Genomic DNA, 19557 nt, shown 5'->3' with positions numbered 1-19557 from the left:
TTTGCCGTGTCTCTAACCAGAATCTGGGAACTATGCACAAAGGGGAGAGGTACAGATGCGACCAAGCACGGGATCTTAAGTGACATGATGCTGGCTTACTTGTGGGCTGATGCTATTACCAGGACACTACTTGTAGGGACAGAAAGGCCAGAACCAGGAAGGAATGGTAACAAAAGGTACAGGGTTAGGACCATGTGGCTGGTGCTGCAGAAGGCAGGAGACTCCGGGATGACAAGGTAAGGAGTGGTTTTCAGATTCTCCTTTGGGTCCTAGAGAAACAGTGTCTGGCTATCACACTCTTAGACCGAAGTTATACATGGGTCCCTACAGTGGACACAGGACAGGTCTGTGTGGCTCTACGACACAGAGATGTGGCCATGTGTTCCACAGTGAGTCTGGAATGAACACAGCTGCTTGTTAAGGCTTCCACAATCCCAGGGCCTCTTTGGTGTTCCAGGTTCTGCAGCTGTCCAAGAGATTCAGATGACCCCAGACTGGCTTCATCTCTGTAACAATCTGTACTATTCTACAGAAGACCTAGGCTGTCCAGTGCCTTTTAGCTGTCTTCCCAATTTGCCAAATTGCCAGAAGTCAGTGGCAACCTTGCATCCAGGGTCATGATGCAGGCCCTGTGCTCCTTCTGGTAGCCCCGTACCCTACTTTCTGTGAGTTCCCACTCTGTTGGAGATATCCTTTAGCAGACTCCTTCTTGATGCATGGAAGCTGAATTTCTCTCTCCCCCCAGCTTCTCTGCCTGACTTCCACAGTTGTCAATGAGCATCGGGCCCACCTCTGTGTGCCACCAGAGATGGTTGCATGGTGTCTTTCTATGACTTTAAATGTTCAATTCTCCAGGGTTGTTCTTAATACCCAGAAGTAAACTAGACCTTCAGGGCTTAGGAAGTTCCTGAAACACAACATTTACAAGATCCCCTTCCCCTGAGCTATATAAGAAGTAAGGGCTGCTAAAGATAGGGGCTTCTCTGACCAACTAAGCTGTCTGTGAGTCATGCAGGGAACTCCACAGACACACAGCTTTTGTGGGTTGTCACTCATGCCGAGATAGGCTTCTCTGTGACACATCTGTCCTTGATGCGTCTATGCTCCTCTAAGTTAATGCCTTATCCATACTCCTTATCCATTCACTGGTTCACTAAGCTAGCCTTGAATGGAATCTTTCTTTGGTGTGTCATCGGTGCCCTGTACGGGGTGATGTCATACAGCAGGGGGTGCCTTAGCTTTCACAAATCCATAGTATTCTCTCTTGGTGCTTGGCTCCCCACTGGCTCTGTTTGGTGAGGGTAACAGCTACAAGAAGTACCTACACTGCTCCTGCCTCCTTGTTCCTGCCTCCTGTTCCTGCATCCTTGGCATACACTAAAGAAATCCTCTTCTCTGTATGTAGTTGCTCCTTGAGTTTCTGGGCCCGGACACTATCATTCCTGAAGTGTGACTTTAAACTCAAGAGGATAACAGCGGGCCAGCAAGGCTGGTCTCTGGATGCATTTCCTCTCCAGTTTCTCTCAGTGTCTGTTGTGCCTCTATTGGGGACCACGGTTCCTGCAACTATGTCTTGTCTGATAACTGTTTTCCTTGATAGCATCGTCTATGTCACCTGGCCTGCAGCCCTTTGAGTCTCATGGGGACAAAACTTCAGGCTAAGATTTCTTCACTGTGTTCCACTCTTTAGCCAACCATACTGGAGCACCCTCCCTAGGCTGTTCTAGCTCCTCAGGGCTTCCTGGCCCTTGTCTCCTTTACCTGTATGATTAGATTAGGTTTGGCAGTAATCTCTAGACCTTCCCATAGCAGAGCAAGCTCAGACTTTGCAAGTCTTCTCGTGCCCATTGGCTCTGGCTGCATAAGAAACCATAGCCATGGGTCATTTCATCTCACACCAAGAGGCTTGCAGTCTGAAGTCTGAGTGTCATGGCTCCCTCCTCCTTAAACTCCTCCTCTTGGCTTGCAGATACCACTTTCTCCCTCTGTCCCTTGATCATTCCTGTGTGCCTGTTTCCAAATCTCTCTTTTCTTCTTATGAGGTACCAGTCCTCTTGGATGGAGGCCACCCAGGTGTCCTCGCTTTAGCTTAATCACCTCAGGAAAGGCCCATCTCTGTGTATTCACAAGCTGATGGCCTGAAGGTAGGAGATTCAACACATTCCACGTTTGCGGAGGGCTTGACTCAGCCTGTAACACTCTTCTGCTGGAGGTCACCCGGCAGCCTCGGAGCTGTGTGGGTGCTGATCCATGGTGCAGACTGTCTGCCCCGTAGCTCTTGCATCATCCTTTTGCCATACTTGGTTTCTCCTTCTCTCCTGCTCAGTGCTTCTGGGTCCCTGATACCACACGCCTTCTTGACTCTAGGTTTGCATGCCTCCCGGTATTGGCTCATACTACTTGGTCTTGATGTCAGCTAGCTTCATGGCATCTGGGGGTTTCTGGGTGCTGCCATGGTGTCTCAAGCCTCCCTTTGCATCCCATCACTTCCCATGCACATCTCCATGACACAAAGCAGGAATATGAAGATGACCACTCCATTACTCACAGCTGTTCCCAGGTTTACGTCTGAGAATGAGGATCACACCCAATTCTGCCTTCAAAGCAAGCTGTCCACACCCTGAACACAGCACACACCTAATCCAAACACAGCACAATGCTTTCTTGTTCATATGTAAGTTGGCTTTTCTTTATATTTTGGACTTTCCCATCTTGAAATTGAAAGATATATGTGACCTTCCCCACCCCCAATGTTCTCTGTTAATTTATTAAAGTATTTATGATTCTTCTTTACCTCATTGGGAACTGCTTAGATTTGAAGAAGTAGAAGACTAGGTGATAAAGCCCAAAGCAACTCTCAGCCAAGAAACTTGACCTATCTATCTGTAAAAACCTAATGTTCACACAACAGAGAATTTTGCAAAGAAGTACAGAAAAAATTCTTAGTATTGAGAACAGTTTCCCTCTGTCTAACATTCAAGACACACAGAAAATAAGGATAGCTTTCCTCCTGTATGTTAGCAAAGATTTGTCTTGGACACAGTTATTATGCACTCTGGAGAGAGAAGTTGCTGCAAAAATCTGAATAATAAGATAAAGTAGGTCTGCACTGTTCCTTCCGTCATCCCCGCGTGGCTTTCCCTTGGTTCTGATGACTTCTAGAATTAGTTGTGACATGTGTGGAGATGATTTCTGACCCAGAGAAAACCCATTATCATCTAATTTGATACTGCCTCCCTCCTCAGTGTCCATGATACTCCTTCCCTCGAAGAATCGAGTGGAATGGGTATTTAGACAGGCAAAGCTACCTGATAAATCATTTCATAGATGGGAGAGAACCCAAGTGTGAAATGGAAGTAAGTTAGATGTTTTCAAAACCACTTCTTTTAAGGAGGGGGGGTTTCTATAATCAACACCACTGCTTTTCATAATGGAAGGCACAGCAGGTGGGTATCATCCTACCCAGTGCTGTATCCTGTGTTTGCTGGGGACCACAGAGACTAGATGAGTGACTCCTGGTGGGCTGATCCCCACAGTCCCGCTGAGAAGGGTTCAATTGTCACACAGGCTGGCAGCGCCCACCTGTCAGTGTCTAAGTTAAGAAGGTCTACTATATTCTTGAAAACCTATAGTAATTCACTCATGTGTACACTTGACACTTGATTTATTGCATGAGCCTAGGACTTCTACATTAACATGTTTATAAGGTGAGAGAATCTAATATTGCCAGATCCCATTTTTCAAGCTTCTGTAAAGAATATGTTTAAATGCATCTTATACTTCAAAACAATCACTTTGAGATGTTTTTGAAAGTCAATTTTTTTTAGGGCCATACAAAGAAAGTATCTTTTTTTCAAAATCCCTTTTAGTTCTGGGGACAAATCCCAGAGCCTCCTGCACTCCAGATAAACATCCAGGAAGCTGCGTGCCAAGCATACCAGGTTAATAGAAGAGTGCTAATTGACCTAAACAATCTTAATGTGAATGAAAGCAGCCATCGACTGGTAATATAACAGTTTACAAAAGCCAGGAGTACTTAAGAATAAAGTCACTTAAATCCACTTGCCTGTCTCATAGGCAGCTCTGATCAAAGGCGAGTTTCAGCACTTACAGTTGGCATGGCTATTGATATAACTGAGAGAGAAGGCAGGCCCCAGAAGGGAGCTGACATGGTTGGCCCTCCACATGAACTTTGTTAGGAAGTTGGCAACATCAACTGCATAAACAGCCGATGCAGCCCCGAGGGCTGAGAGAGCAGCCCTTGGGTCTGAAGAGCAGCTCGATCAGGCGATCAAGTCGTGGCTAGCATTAAGGAGGTACTGAAGGGAGACGTACTTCAGTCCCAGAATATTAGGGAAGTTACAACAGCACGACCGTGAGCAGCTAGAATGGGGCCATGGAAGGAGGAACAGGTGGTCAGATCTCTCAGTGCTATGACCCAAGAGGGTATCTTCATCTTATAGACTTCTGGGGAGGGGGCTGAGGGTAAATTCCACGTGTGAGTCTCAAGGCAGGAATGTGATAAGAAAAGGGGAGAGTGTTAGGCAGGCAGTTTAGGGTAAAAAAGAAATCACGAACGCTCAGTTCTTAATTTGACTAAAAGCTACAAACATCCCTAGCCCCGTGGATACTCTTGCCTTCGCTACAGGCCAGGGATGCCACAGGTGCTTAAGCCAAAATGCTTTTGGTTCTGCCTTGGCTAGAGACCTGGGATGACAGAATGCTCTGGTTTTTCCTTATCTTTCCCTCTAAACGAACCTTTCCTGGAATCCATACAGGAGGGTGTGGCAGAAGCTGACACATACTGGACAGCTGAACTGGGACATCCCCATGCCTCCCTCCAGTGAAGCCGCATGACTCCAAGGTGGTGACATGCAACAGTGTCCCCTTCTCAGGTGTCCCTTCTGCCACCTTCCCTAAGCTCTCTTCATAAAGTGCTTCCCAAGACTCACCGTCTATGAATTTCATTCTTCGAATTTGAAAGCCTAGAGGCCACTGGCTACAACTTCTGTGCGAGCATGAGTATCTGGTCCCCTTATTCTTGAGTTAAGAGCCCATCTAAGTGCCGAGAAAGGCTCTGTTGCTCTCAAAAAACACGCCCCTACATTTTTCACATCTTAAAGTATAATTCAAACTGTCTTGAGATTTTGCACAGCTGCAAGAGGGATGGACAATGCAAGGTCGCAGCATTCTGTCCCCCTAGCTCTCGGGCGGGGGTGGGTGGGGGAAGACTGTTAGGACTGTGTGACCTGACTGCTACAGAGAAAGAGCTAGCAGGTCAGTAAGGAAATCCTTGGCTATTTGAAGTCTGTGACTTGGGGAATTTTCCTCTACTATTTTACCAGGTTAGCAAAAATCTTTGATAATGTTCATAATCTTCATAACCAGACCATGTTGCTCATCTTCTAACATCTGCAGAGTGAAGAATAGTCCCTGGTGTGTACTAGGCTGTGCCCAGTGGCAGGGTTGGTGATGGTTTGACTTTAGTTTCTCCCAAGTTGCCCTTGCTACCCCCATGACGGTGATGCCAGTGTTCCTCCAGCTGCCCCCTCTGTGCTTAGTCCACCCACAGCGTCTTCCATGATGCCGATATTTATCCCATAGTTTAGAAGAGATTTCGACTCAGTAACTAGGCCAAGATCCATTAGGAACTTGGAATAGAAACGTTTAAAAAATTTATTTTGTGTGTGGATTTTTTTGGAATGTGCAGTATGCCTGGTTAGAACGATTTACTGTGTACATAAATCAGAACTTCAGCGCGAGTTCGGTACCGATTCTTATATTATCTCTGTGAAAATCTGTTCTATTTCTATTCTCTCCATAACGACAGCTCTAAAAACAGCAACGCCATTTTCCACCACATAATTATTGTTTCAAAGCCTTTCTGAGGACCATGAAAATGCTTAATTGTTCATTGGCTTGTAGGGGGCACTCAACAAACACTAGTGAACACGAGTAATTCCCCTCCAAGAGGTTGCTTGCTTCCAAGGGGGTTGCCTTTTGATTTATTATTTTTTTTTTTTGAGACAGGGTCTTACCAAGAAGTTCAGGGTACTGTGGGACTCACTACGTAGGCCAGGTTATCCTCAAACTCTCAGTCTTCCTGCCTCAGCCTCTTCGGTGCCTGGCAGATAGGACTACACTGCTCAGGCCTAGATTCCAAGACTGCTTTTTGATGTGGTGATTGAGTCTCCTTCCACCCCTGAGCTTTCAGTTGTCTCTATTTTCACGTATGGGTGGAGGAGGAATGGTAATCTGTGAGATCATTGAGGCAGAGCACATGACACAGGACATCTGAGAGAACAACCAAAGATTATAACTGCCTGTCTCAAGAACCCTGGGACATGTACAGCTCTGTCTGCTTCAAGTGTCATAGACTTGGGCTACACTCTCCAAAGCTTCAGTGAGAACAGAGCTGTTCCCCTGGGCATCTCTCGCCAAGACCCACAGCTTGTGATTCAGTTCATCCCAAAAGTCTCTGTCCAGACCGTTGTAGGAGAGCATTCATCACGCTCTCTGGAAGACACTGATTATTACTTCTTCTGACGACCCCAACAACAGTGTCAGAGAGTAAGCAAGCCCAAGATCTCACCAAGGTAAGCAAAGGAGACTCTGGCAGGAAGCATTTCCTCCCACAGTGCAAAGAGCAGTCCAGAACACAGCCCATGACAGAAAATCTTCAGTTTGCTATCAGGTGTTGTATGGGTCCTTGGGTCCTGCCTCATGTTAGTTAGCACTGAGTAGTGAGTCCAGTTGTTAGCACCCTGACTATTCCTTCTGAACGTTTATTCTCTCTTGCTCCATCCCCCACCTGTCTTATGGATCCTGACACTACTTAATATGGACAAAGTACGCTGTCTGTCTTCTTGGGACTATATTTTAAATCCCTGTGATATGGCTGCAGCAGTTCGAATCTTAGGCTATGTGAGACACCTCGTTTTTTGACACAGGGATATTTTACAGCTTCACCTGGAGTGTAGCAAACTTTTACTGCTCACTGTGTTTTATGGTTTTCTCTAGGCCATGTATATTCATTGTGTTATATAAATAATAATTGTGCAGTAAACCAGTGGGCAGTGGTGTTTGGTCTAGGTCATAAATATTCAAGGTGTGGATATGGTTTTCTCTAAGAACAGTGAGAAACTGCGACACTGAATCCTCCAACCTTAAGTCGATGAGGGAATTTTCACTAACCACTGGCTGGCTTTGTAGTGATGAATGACATTTATGGATTTGCTACCGAGTGGCAGTGACTGAGGCCGGGCTCTGCAATGCAGAGCCACCACAGGGGTCATTGTTTATCCACCCAGACTTCACCCCAACCTCCTGAACACAAGCACGGCCCAGATGTTAGCACTCATATTCCTATTTGCTGTAGAAATCCTATTGAAAGCTATCCTTGATTTTCTTAAAGAACCTCTACAATTTATAGAACTCATCCCTAGAAAAAGACGGTTATCTGTGACCAAAATGCTTCAGAAGGCTACTGCGAATGTCATTATGTGGTGTGTGATAATTCCATCGAGCATATTTTACCTGCGGTGAAGGTGTACACCAGTGCCCACCTAGGAAAAACAATTAAGTGCACCTGTAGAGTTTCTGACAGGTAGGTGAAAAGGGACATTCTATTACCTGCTGTTGACCTGACAGTTGACGTCATGTTGGATGGTGTCATCACGGGGATACATTCATCGTCTTGGGAGTAGCCAGCTTGGATGGCTCGGAGGTAACTGTGACTCCTTGTCCGGAAACACCCGGGAAGGTCCAGGGCGTCCATGGCCTGAGATTCAACTTCGCTGAAGACAGATTCACACACTGACTCGAACTGCCCATTAACTTCCGCCTCACTCATCTGCAACGGCAATAGCACACGTGATGCCAGGATCCATTAGGGTGATCACAACCACGTCACACAAGACACAGAGACAGAAAACGCACTCACAGTCCTTGGTTACAGCTTTGTATTTTCGGCGCGTCTAGTTTGAAATCCTCCCTGGGAATCCGTCAGGCTTGGGGCAGGGGGATGGCTTCTTGGGTGGTTTCTTACAAAACAGAAGGTGCATAGCTAACGACCGGTGATGGAAGTTCTGTGGACTTACCAGGCTGACAGCCATCACAGAGGTCAGGGGACAGGGTGAGTAGAAGCCCCCCGAAACACCTGGTACAAAGCCAAGGTCCGCACTGCTAGTCCTTGCTCCTTCCCCACTGGCCCCTTTGCCTTCCCAGCTACCTACCGCTCGCTCGGGCTGACTCTGGGTTGGAGGCTGTAGAAGTAAGCACACACGTTCAAGTGCCTCAGCTACTTTTAGTTCATTTTCAGGACGTGAGAGTCAGCTGCTGCTCATTGTCATGGAAACGAATCCCAAATTTGGCAGAGGCATTCCTGCCCTCATCCCCATTACGGCATCATGAGCAGAGTCAGGGTGGGGAAGACATGGCTGACTAGGAGGAGTGCTGTACACACGGAACATGCTACCTTGACTTAAGCATCAGGCTTGGATTCCTTTTTTTTTTTCCTATTAGCTTGAGACTTGCAAGTAGAGCAGATAAAGGTAATAAGTTTTGAGCTTGTGTCTTAAGTTATGCATATAGGTTCACCCTGGAAACCTGACTTCTCCAAATACTCTTAAGGAAGCACTCTGTTGGCCCAGGTGAGCTCATAGGCTGAGTGGACCATTAGCCAGCCACAGGGCCTCTGCTCAGGGTGGATGACCCCAAAGGACATGTTTTTCCTGACATATCCTGATGGTGATGTCCATATGCACATATCGTATACTATTCCTAAGCTGAAACTAGAGCTTTTAAACTGGAAATTCAATAAAGGGAGCTACAGAACTGAAACCAGGCTGAAGGGTTAGGTGGGAGAAGCGTGGGTATAGATGGTTTTAAGTATAAGAAGCTTAAATGGGGTTGGTGAACTGGAGAGTATGTTGAGCACTGAGAAAAGAGGCGGAATGTTCTGTCTGCAGCTCCTCCTGCATCTCCCTACCTCACTGACTCAGTTTGGCCAAGAACTTCTGAGATGCTGACAGAATCTGGGATCACCTGGAGAACTGGGTTTCTGAGCATGCTCAGGGTGGGTGGACACAGTTTTGACTGTGCTGAGGTGGGAAGACCTGCCCACTGTGGGCGGCACCATTCCCTGGGTTGGCTCCTGGACTGTATAAATGGAGAGAGGGATCTGGGGAGCAGCAAGCATTCATTGCTCTCCTTTCCTGATTGTGGACACCATGTGAACAACTGCTTCAAGACCCTGCTGCCTTGACTCCTGTGCAGTGATGGACTGTGCTATGAAGCTTTGAACCACAATAAACTCCTGCTTTAGGTTGCTTTTTTGCTTTTTATTTTATTTTTCTTAGATATTTTCTTTGTTTACATTTCAAATGTTATCCCCTTTCCTTGTTTCCCTTCTGAAAACCCCCAATCCCATCCCTCCTCCCCCCTGCTCACTAACCCACCCACTCCTGCTTCCCTGTCCTGGCATTCCCCTACACTAGGGCAATGAGCCTTCACAGGTCTAAGGGCCTCTCCTCCCATTGGCGTTCGTCAAAGCCATCTTCTGCTACACATGCAGCTGGAGCCATGGGTCCCTCCATGTGTACTCTTTGGTTGGTGATTAAGTCCCCGGGAGCTCTGGAGGTACCAGTTAGTTCATATTGCTGTTCCTCCTATGGGGCTGCAAACCCCTTCAGCTCCTTGGTTCCTTTCTCTAGCTTCTCCATTGGGACCCTGTTTTAGGTTGCTTTTCTCAGAGGGTTTTATCACAGCAGCAGGAAAAGACACTAAAATACACCTCTCCTCGTGCACTATGGGTCTCTCTCTCAGGTGTGTCTTTCTGTGTAGACACACATGGACAGATGGTCAGCGGCATGATGGAGCTCTCTCTGGGGAGGTCGCCAGCCAGGGTTCAGGGACACAGAACAACACCTATGCTTGCTCTCTGTTCCCAACCTCTCCAGTTCCCCTTTCAATTCCATCTCTCACACGATGGTTTAGTGAGGACCTGCACTCTGAGATCTGGGGTTTGTCCTTAGTGCCTGACGACACAGGCAGATCCATTTGTCTGTCCCAAGTATACGCTGCTGTTCTCCACCTTGGCTCTCTCCTTCTCCAACACATTTTCCTAGATGCTCATGACAGAGTGTCTGTCTTGGTGAACTACACAGAATCATGTCACAACTCTGCAGCTACGGTGATCAAGCTTAAGGCAGGTTCTTAAGTGGGGCTTTCCATGTTCCAGATACCACTTCCCTCCCCATGCAGGCTTCCCCGTCTACTCTAACTGTGCTTAAGGTAAGGTCTTCAAGCTCCTCCTTTTCCCCTGGTTTAGAGTTTGAACAAGTTGCTCATGTTTCTGCCATGACAATCTTTGCCTCCTCTGTTCACTAGATAACTGTATTCCTTGCTGGGAAGTCACTTCGTCAGCTCCAAAACCACCAGGTAAGATTCCCATGCTTTCCCCATACCAATGGGACATCTTTGCTCCCAAGACCAGGAACTCTGGCTCCTCTCTATCCAATGTGATGTTCAAACCAGATTTCATCCTGTCTTCTCCCTTGCTTCTCTTTCTCCCTGTCTCCCAGTATCACCTTCTCACAAACACAAAAGTAATTCCCATCTTATTCTTTCTGGTCCACTGCAACTGGTCTACCAAAAGCTTCTAAATACTTGGATCATACTGGCGGACAGATTAAAGGAAGATATTACTTTCAAAGTCTGTCAAAGAATCAGGAGCATGCTGGAGTGAATCATAAGGAGAGAATGGATCAGAACATGGCTGACCATGAAGGTATGTGATATCAGCTAGAGACAGACATCTCAGAGGAGACATGCTATAACATGACATCATAAAAGCCTCAACCCGCAGTAAGTCAATGCCTAGAACACATGGTTGCAACATGGACAAATCTGGAGGAAAATGTGCTTAGTGAAACAAGTTAGTTCCAGAGGGATCCCTGCTGAATAGTTACATTAACAGCAGGTATCTAAAATAATATAAAACATAGAATAAGGGTGGCTATGGGCTGAGAAAAGGAGACAGAGCTTCAGCTTGGGCTGATGAGAGCATTCTGGGGCTGAATGATGGCGATGGTCTGACTATGTGTACAAGAACATGGTTGAAACGGGGTATTTTTATTATTTGGTTCTACTATGTAATAATATTCCCTCCTGGAGAGCATTGGGAAGCTCTTAAGCCTGAAGAAGTAAACACCTAACAAATCTTAGGAAGTTCCTGATTTACAAAACTACCCACTAAGGCTATGTGAGCAGTAAGCCTTCTGGGGCGAAGAAACTTTTCAACCTATCAAGCTGACTGAAAAATTGTGCAGGCAGCAATATTCCTGTCATTGTCCATGCTGAGCAAACATTTGAGGGATGGAGTTGTTTTTGAACTGTCCATGCTCTGGTAAATAACTCAGATTAACTCAATTGTTCTCCAAATTGGACAGAACTGAAGGGTGAGCCCCATGGGAGTGCCCTTGAATATGGAGACTTTTTTGTTTCATATGGGAAAACCCAGTAGTTACTGGTTCTAGGTCCTAGTCCCACAGATTTGAAGAATAAATTTCATGGACAAATGGGAGATGATGAGAGGATTTTTTTATTGTTATAGAAAGAAAATTTAAAGGAGACAGATTAAAGATTTATAGTTGAATGCATGAGTCTTCTGCCTCAGTCCCTGGGTGCTGGAGTTACAGGCATGTGTCACCATGCCTGGCTTCCTACCTATTTTATTTTTTTTTTAAATTTTATTTGGAAAATGAATTGAATTAACTGAACAGGAAGGTGTTACCTTTAAAAGATGACATTCCATCTCAGCAATACTTATCCTGGGGTGGGAACTGTTACAGTGTACACTGTACTAACTGACCTGAGGAGACCTCCCAAAGTCATCTTTGATTCTTCTATGTGGAAATAGAGAGTTCTGGTGATGAGTCAGGCCACCATAGTAGCCTGATTCTCAGGAACTGACTGTGTTCTAATTTTATTGCAGGAGTGGTGGGTACTGGACATAACAGCAGCCTTCCAGTTGGCCTGCCACGGAGGACATATGGAACCTGGGAGAGCTAAGTCCCCATAGCTCTGACCTGTAGAGTAGGGGCATCGCTTTCCCTGTTATTTCTAACAGACCCTTGCCCGTGGCAACTTGACCTAGTTTCTAAGAGGAAACCATCACTAATGTAAGTTAAAAAGGTAAATTTATATTATATTAAAGGGGGCTAGTCTCCCCCAACCCCCACTGCAGTTAGAGGAAAACTACCTATGTGCAGCTTTCTGAAAAGAAATCATTGTTTGGAAAATACCTCTGGCTAGAAGCAAGTATTCACAGTGCTGTCCATAGCCAGCAGATGTCTTTTTTTGTTTGTTTGTCTTTTTTTTTTTCTTTGCCAGCAGATGTCTTAGTGCCCGAGTTATGCACCAATACTATTTGTCACATACATACCAATAGTATTTGTCACGGTCATAACAACAACAACCATGGCTGTTATTGGATACTTGTGGTACACAGGACTCCCTCCTCAACAAGACCCCCATGCACTGACTTCTTTGTTCTGCCAACTGCATAGGAAAAGGACTCCGAGCCTTGGCTATTCCATTCTTTCACAAGAAAATCCTGGGTAAAGCTAATGAGAAGTGTAAATTGTCATTTTTCTTTAAAACTTTTTAAAATTGTTATTATAGTTACATATTTTTGAGATGGGCGTCTTGCTGATGGCCTGTAACCACTGTCTTTCCTACCCCAGCTTCTTGTACTCTGGGATTACTGGCATTTAGGTTCCCATTTAATTAATTTTAATATTTTAAAGATTTATTCATTGTTATATCTATGTACACTGTAGCTGTCTTCAGACGCACCAGAAGAAGGGGTCAGAGTTCATTACAGATGGTTGTGAGCCACCATGTGGTTGCTTAGATTTGAACTCAGGACCTTTGGAAGGGCAGTCAGTGCTCTTAACCGCTGAGCCATCTCTCCAACCCTAGGTTCTCCTTTTAACAGCGGCTCCCACTAGTAAGCAGGTATCTGATTAAAGCTTAGAAATTCAGTTCTTACCGGCAATGCATCCCAGGATGTATGACACCGGCAGTACCTGTCAGTGTTAGTGCATACTGTCTGCTCTGTTTACCCAGGAGAGAAACCTAGGGCCTCTCCCTATGCTAGACCCAAAACCCTACTGCTATGAAGTGACCCTGGATTCTGCTTTGAGACCTGGTGCCTAGTGAGAAATAAGACCTATTCCAGGAACAAGGGGCATCTGGTTCTTCTCTTTGCCATGCCAGGTTGTTAGAGAACCAAGGCCTTACCTGTGCCAGGCAGATGCCCTCTGCTGTGTCCCACTGCAACCTGTGACAACTACTAGGCGTTGACAGTCCTGTAGCCTAAGACAATGAGGTCATTTTGGTGGAAAAGGAAGGAAGCCCATGCTAAATCCAGAGAGACTGTTGTGTGTTCCTTGCAGGAGAGAGCTGCCCAGGGATGCCTGTGCATTGTCTCCCGATAGGAGCCTCTTAGTCCAGCATAGCTGTGGGGCTGCACCCTACATAGAAAAGAAGCACAGAAGAGGCCCCACCTGGCTTACACAGCTGGCCTGGCTCAGGGTGCTCACAGCCCGCATGTAGCTCTGGTTTCTGGACCGGAACTTCGGAGAGTTGTAGTTGACCGATGGGTCCAGGCTGTGACCAACAGGCACCTCAGTGGCAGCTTGCAGGTAGCTCTGGCTACAGAGACAGAGAAGAGAGAAATGTGGTCTGTGAGCATCTGGGGAAGGGCAGGAGATGGCTTCCAGCAGATACTTCAACTCCACGCTGTAGTTAGTGAGGCACTTCCGACTGACCATCTTTAAATGGATGACTCTGCTTTATGCAAATGTTATGGGTCTTGCATCCACAAATGTGATTTGCATAAAAAGTTACAGGGCAGGAGATGTGGCAAATTGCTTTGAGAGGTTTTCTTGTTGTTGCTTTTTGTTTTGTTTTTTAATGGCCAGGCAGTGAGGTTGAGGTCACCATCCTTTAAAGAGAACACAAAACATTAGTGGAGTCCCTCCTAACTCAGATAGCAGAAGGGCAAATCCAATGACTAGATCCGAAGCCAGACTCCGTGAGCACCTCATATAAGTCTTGCTAGCTCACTGGAAACTTTGTACACTTGGAAAAAAATAAAGGCACCACTTTTGGTTTGCTTGTTTGTTTTTTAAAGATGTCTTTATTTTTATTCCTGTGTATGCACGTGTGCTAACATGGGATGATGAGTGCAGGGAACATGGGAGGTTTCCCGCAGAGGTCAAAGGGGAACACTGAACGCTTTGCAGATGCAGTTACAGGTGGCTGTGAGCCATCCAACCGGGCTTCTGGGAACTGAACTCTGCAAGAGCAATAATATTCTTAAGTGTGGAGCCATCTCTCCAACCCCTCACTTAGTTTGGAGGTGGGCAGATTATACAGTACGAGCAAAGAGATACAGCAGGGAGTCCGGACCAATGTGTTCTCACAATGACCATTGTCTTCCAAGCTTCTTTAAAAGCAACATTCTCCAGCTTCCCATTCTGTCGTTTTGTAAGATATCAATGTGTGTGGGAAAACGCAGTGAACGTTCAGCAGCTAGAAGGTCTGTGTAGCCTACATTTCTGGGAAATTTTGGTAGCGTTCCTTTTAAATTTTATTGTCAAATTTTCCACCTTGCCATAAAAATTCATGGAGTAGTGTGGGAAGGCATTATCAATCACGCCCTCCCCTGATTTGGAGCATGATAGAGCATCAGGTTTGCTGATGCAGCTCATTATGTAGAACTATCCATAATACTAAACAGATTCAGCTTGCCCCCAGGCCTGGCAAACAAAGTAAATCCTTTCTTTTTACGGTGACTCTTTCTATACTTTGTTTTATTATTTATTTCTTTATAAATAGGGCATCACGTGTAAGTGAGGAGGCTCAGGCAGAAGGGGCTGCCAAGCCCAAACACCTGAGCTTGACCCCTGGACCCATGTGGTGGAAGGGTTTGAGGAACGGTTGCCACAGGTTCTCTTCTGACCTCCACATGTGCCACGTGACCTCTTTCCTCAAATGAATACATGTTGAAAATGGGACATCAGAGAAAACGAATGGCTTTATAAAAATCAATTCAGCGATGCTTACTAATTGTAGACTTAAAGTAATTCTGTTAAAAGTAATCTTTACTTTCAAAGAAAATGCGTTCCCTACTCTAGCGCCCACCGTCCCAGGCACCCCTTCTTCAGGCCTCTTTCTTTCTCTGTTTATCTCTGTCTCATTTCCTCCTTGCGTGTCCACCACATACTTCTGGTGTCTCTTTCACCAGAGTTCCCTACATACGTACATCCCCGTCCATACCATTCTTGAGTCGTTTCTGGGACCAAAAGCCATAAGAAGAGCCAGTGTCCTCTAGACTTCAGTACCCACTGTTCCAAGCCAGCGTCTGGTGCCCTGACTGGCCATCAGCTTCACAGCTCAGGCCCCTGCTGATGACCTGCAGGAGAACCTGAGCACACCGCCCAGTATCCAGGACTGTGTTTCAAATCAAAGTCCTAATTTCTTCCAAAGTTGAGTGAGCATCTAGAGAAAAGTTGGCCCTCTAGAAAACTTTACAGAAATTGCCGTCTTTTAGACACAAACTCCCAAGAGTTGCCAGTTGCTACTGACTATCACGGCAGAGTCTCCATAGGCATTTAATTGCACTGCTGGAGTAGGTCTAGAAACCATATTGCCTGTGTCTGTGTTTACAGGGAGAGAACTGGAGCCAGACTCTATGCAAAAGTTCACCTTTTTAACTCCGCAATCAAAGCTGCTGGGAAAGAGCCAATGGTTGACTCTGCCCTGTTACCACACCGAGCCTTCCCTTGGCATCTGCAGGGGACTGGTCCCAGGACCCCAGGATACCACAATCCAAGGATGCTGATATACCTGGACTTCTGCATGCTCTAATCCTGTCCCATAACCTGCATGCCTGACATACTCCAAGTGGTCTGGTATCTGCATATAACCTACTCATCATATCCTTATATACCCTTTAATCATCTTCACACTAACATGTCGAACACAGTAGCTACCAGACATCATTTAGGTATCATTTAGCAATGCCAAGAAAAGTCTCTGCATGTCCAGCACAGGGACAGTGGCCACAGGCCTCCACTCACGCTGAGGTGTCTAGGGGGTCATAGCAGGATGTATCCACTTGTCATTTCACTCTCCCGGTTTTACTTGCCTGGTGCTACATTTCAATTTTTCTTTGAGGAACCTTCTGGAATTTTAGTTCTGAATGTTTCTATTTGTGGTTGTTTGAATCTATGGATTGGAACCCAAGTATAGAATGCTGACTGTATTTTTAAGACACTGATAAAAATGCCCTTTAGCCTTACTAGGATTAACAGTGATTTTGAAAGTATTATAAAGGTTTACCTTTGCATAATATTGTGCTTCAGATGTCACCATCTGGGAGCTGGGTATGGTGGCTCATGCCTGTACCTCGGCATGCTGGAGGCTGAGGCTACAGGGTAACTGTAAGTTTGGGGCTAGCCTGCGTAAGAACTTGTTTCATAAAACTAAGAGCAAATAATCCCCCAAACAAATAGACAAAAATCATATACCTCGGGACTGAACCCGAAGAGCCACCGTGGTTGGCACGGTGAACCTGGGCATGCATAGGTGAGGTCCACTGCACATCGTGGGGTAGCAAGTCTCACGCCGTCCTTAGCAAGGCCTGGCCAATGCTTATCCATGTGAGATTGTCCTGGAATCCCCCTAAGATTTTGGAGTGGACTTTCTTCCCCTTGGCTTATTCAGAGTGGTAATTTCTACTCTGTCATCTCAGTTGACAGTCTCTTGGGAAAAAAAAAACCTTCCTCCATAGATGGGTGGTATAGTCTGGAAGCCGCAGAAGGAGACTGTCTTCTGGAATACTGTGCGATATTTTTGTTCTAGTTCTTGCCTTTCAAATGTTGCTCACATTAGACCGCCGTGTTTGCATAAGTGAGGTAGGAAACCCACTTTGAAACCCTCCAAGAGCAAGGAATAATCTTCTGAAGGAAAACCCTGGGCTTTCGAGCATTTCACTCCCCCGGAGCCCCCTCATTTGCAAATTGTTCCAGGTTATTTAGGATCAAATACTGAATCTGTAACTTTAGATCTTTATAAAAAAAAAAAGAGTTTGCATAACAAAATATCTGCCTGTATTTGAACACAGCTATGTAGACTCTCGTAAATAAACTTGAAACAAAAACAAAAGAAAACATCCTCGCTGAGTCACCTTAAAAAGCACTGAGGAACCAACTTGGCTTGTACTAAGGAGAAAAATAAGACAACCAGCCTTTGTGTTCGGTGTAATCCACGCACAGAGAACACCTTTTCACATTTATAAATGGAACAGGACAGGGAGAGAACCCGTTTAGAAACCACCGCGCTTCCCCCACAGACACACACAGACACACACTCATACACTGACTTAAATGGAACGTGGTAAGCCATATTAGGTGTGAGCGTGGCTCCTCCTAGAAAGTGGAAATTCTGCTGTCTCCCAGCACACGGTATACAGAATCCCCTAGTCAGTCTCGACCCTCAGACCACAGCATATTTCCATGATTACCTAGGTGGTTGCAGCACAGGTAATTCTCAGGCCTGGTTCAGGGCCCCCGTGAGGACAACCTGCCTACAGGCACCACACGCATGACCTCATGTTGACTCTGCGGTGCTCCACAGTTTTGCTCCCTGTGGGCATCTCCCACCGTGGAGCTCAGGGAATGCACAACTCCATTGCTTTGCTCCCCTTGTGGGGCGGGGCTGGTGGTGTAGAGTTCATAGAAGGCCTGCACGGTAGCTGGAGAGAGATATTCTCTTTCCTGAAAGAACAGCTTGCCTCTTCCACTCTGGTGATGGCTGCTTTTGAAAATGGGGGAGGCGGGGTGGGGGTGGGGGGCTGCACCTTAGAGTGAGGGCTCAGTCTGTGAATCTGGAGTACAGACCTGCTAGCCATAGCACATGGGTGTGTACCTTCCTGGCATGGAGAACTCAGGGACTCAGCCAATGTGCTCCATGCCCACTGCTGTGACATAGTCAACAAGAGTGTCTTCAGCCTATGGGCTCCAGCTCTGACTAAGGACACTGTGACAGAGGTCTCAATGGCGTGCCAGTAGTGCATGCAGACCCTTTGTAGAGCCATCTGTGGAAGCATCAGAGATAGAGCTTGGAGCTGGGGCCCCTTTTTCTCAGGTGGAGCCTAGGCAAGCGTAGGAAGAGGCAGGTCACCCTGGAAAGGAGGCTCGCCACTGAGTCAGCCACCCTTCCTTCTGAGGACCTTGACCCTAAGCCTAATCCTAAACTTGAACCTATATCTAATGTTAAACCTAAATGGAACCTTAGCCTATCCCTAGCTCTAACACCACCTCTCTCTGCTGTCTCCCAGCACACGGTATACAGAATCCCCTAGTCAGTCTCGACCCTCAGGCCATAGCATATTTCCATGATCAGCCAGGTGGTTGCAGCACAGGTAATTCTCAGGCCTGGTTCAGGGCCCTTGAGAGGACAACCTGCCTACAGGCACCCCACACACGACCTCATGTTGACTTTGCGGTGCTCCACAGTTTTGCTCTCTGTGGGCATCTCCCACTGTGCCATGCCCTCTCCTTATCTCCTGTATTGTCTGTGGCAGTCTGTGGCATGCCCTCCATAGAGAGTCATTTGCCCCGTGTAGGGCAGTTCTGTAGAGTGTTCCTGAGCCGTGTGTCAGGAGCAGTGGAGGATGCTAAAAACCGGAACCACAGCAGGAGTCCCTTGTGGAATTCTTTGAGCATCACACAGGCGATTGGGTTCACTATACCGGAGCAGTGTCACACGCAAAATGAACCATGGTGACCACCCACAGACATCACGTTTAATTTGCCTAGAAGGATGTGGAGATAACTCTAGGGAAGTAGTTGTACATATTAGTGATCCTGGAAGTTGACTGAACTGTCTCGGGACAACCTCGGGGAGCTGAGGTAACAAGCCTCATCAGAGGGGAGTCTGATTTTTGGTTGAAGTTTTGCATGGGCATTGGGTCTGAGTTTTATCCTTAGCACCCATGTAAAAGCAGGATGAAGGGTGTGTGCCTGCAATTCCCGTGCTGGGCTCTAGAGGTTTGCTGGCCAACCAGTGTAGGCAATTGGGTGAGTTCTAGGTTCAGTGAGAGATGCTGTCTCAAAAAATACAGTAGAGAGCAGTAGAGAAAGAACCTGATGTCAACTTCTGGGCCTTCAAATGTATACACACACACACACACACACACACACACACACACACACACTCATACACAGACACACAGAAACACACACAGACACACACTCATACACAGACATACAGAAACACACACAGAGACACACACAGATATACACATACACGCACACATATACATTCAGGCAGACACACATACAGATACACACAGAACCATGCAGGCACATATACACACATACATACACATAGACACATATATACACTCATACACAGAGAGAGACAGACACACACAGACACACACTTGCACACACACACACATCTATCTATCTGTCTATCTAT

General features: G+C 46.3%; 1 protein-coding gene across 1 annotated transcript in view; it reads right to left on the bottom strand.

The window, feature by feature from the left end:
• Positions 1 to 19557, bottom strand: part of Dlgap2 (DLG associated protein 2) — a 139508-nt gene that overhangs the window by 42223 nt on the left and 77728 nt on the right. Inside the window, exons 5-6 of the mRNA XM_052162854.1 lie at positions 13572 to 13719; positions 7633 to 7852 (exon numbers count right to left, since the gene is read on the bottom strand). Coding sequence (XP_052018814.1) covers positions 7633 to 7852; positions 13572 to 13719 — 368 coding nt within the window. The remainder of the gene's footprint in view (positions 1 to 7632; positions 7853 to 13571; positions 13720 to 19557) is intronic.

This window comes from Apodemus sylvaticus, chromosome 18, assembly GCF_947179515.1.
Source record: "Apodemus sylvaticus chromosome 18, mApoSyl1.1, whole genome shotgun sequence".
Classification (NCBI taxonomy): Eukaryota; Metazoa; Chordata; class Mammalia; order Rodentia; family Muridae; genus Apodemus; species Apodemus sylvaticus.
This window is presented reverse-complemented; position numbering and strand designations above follow the sequence as displayed.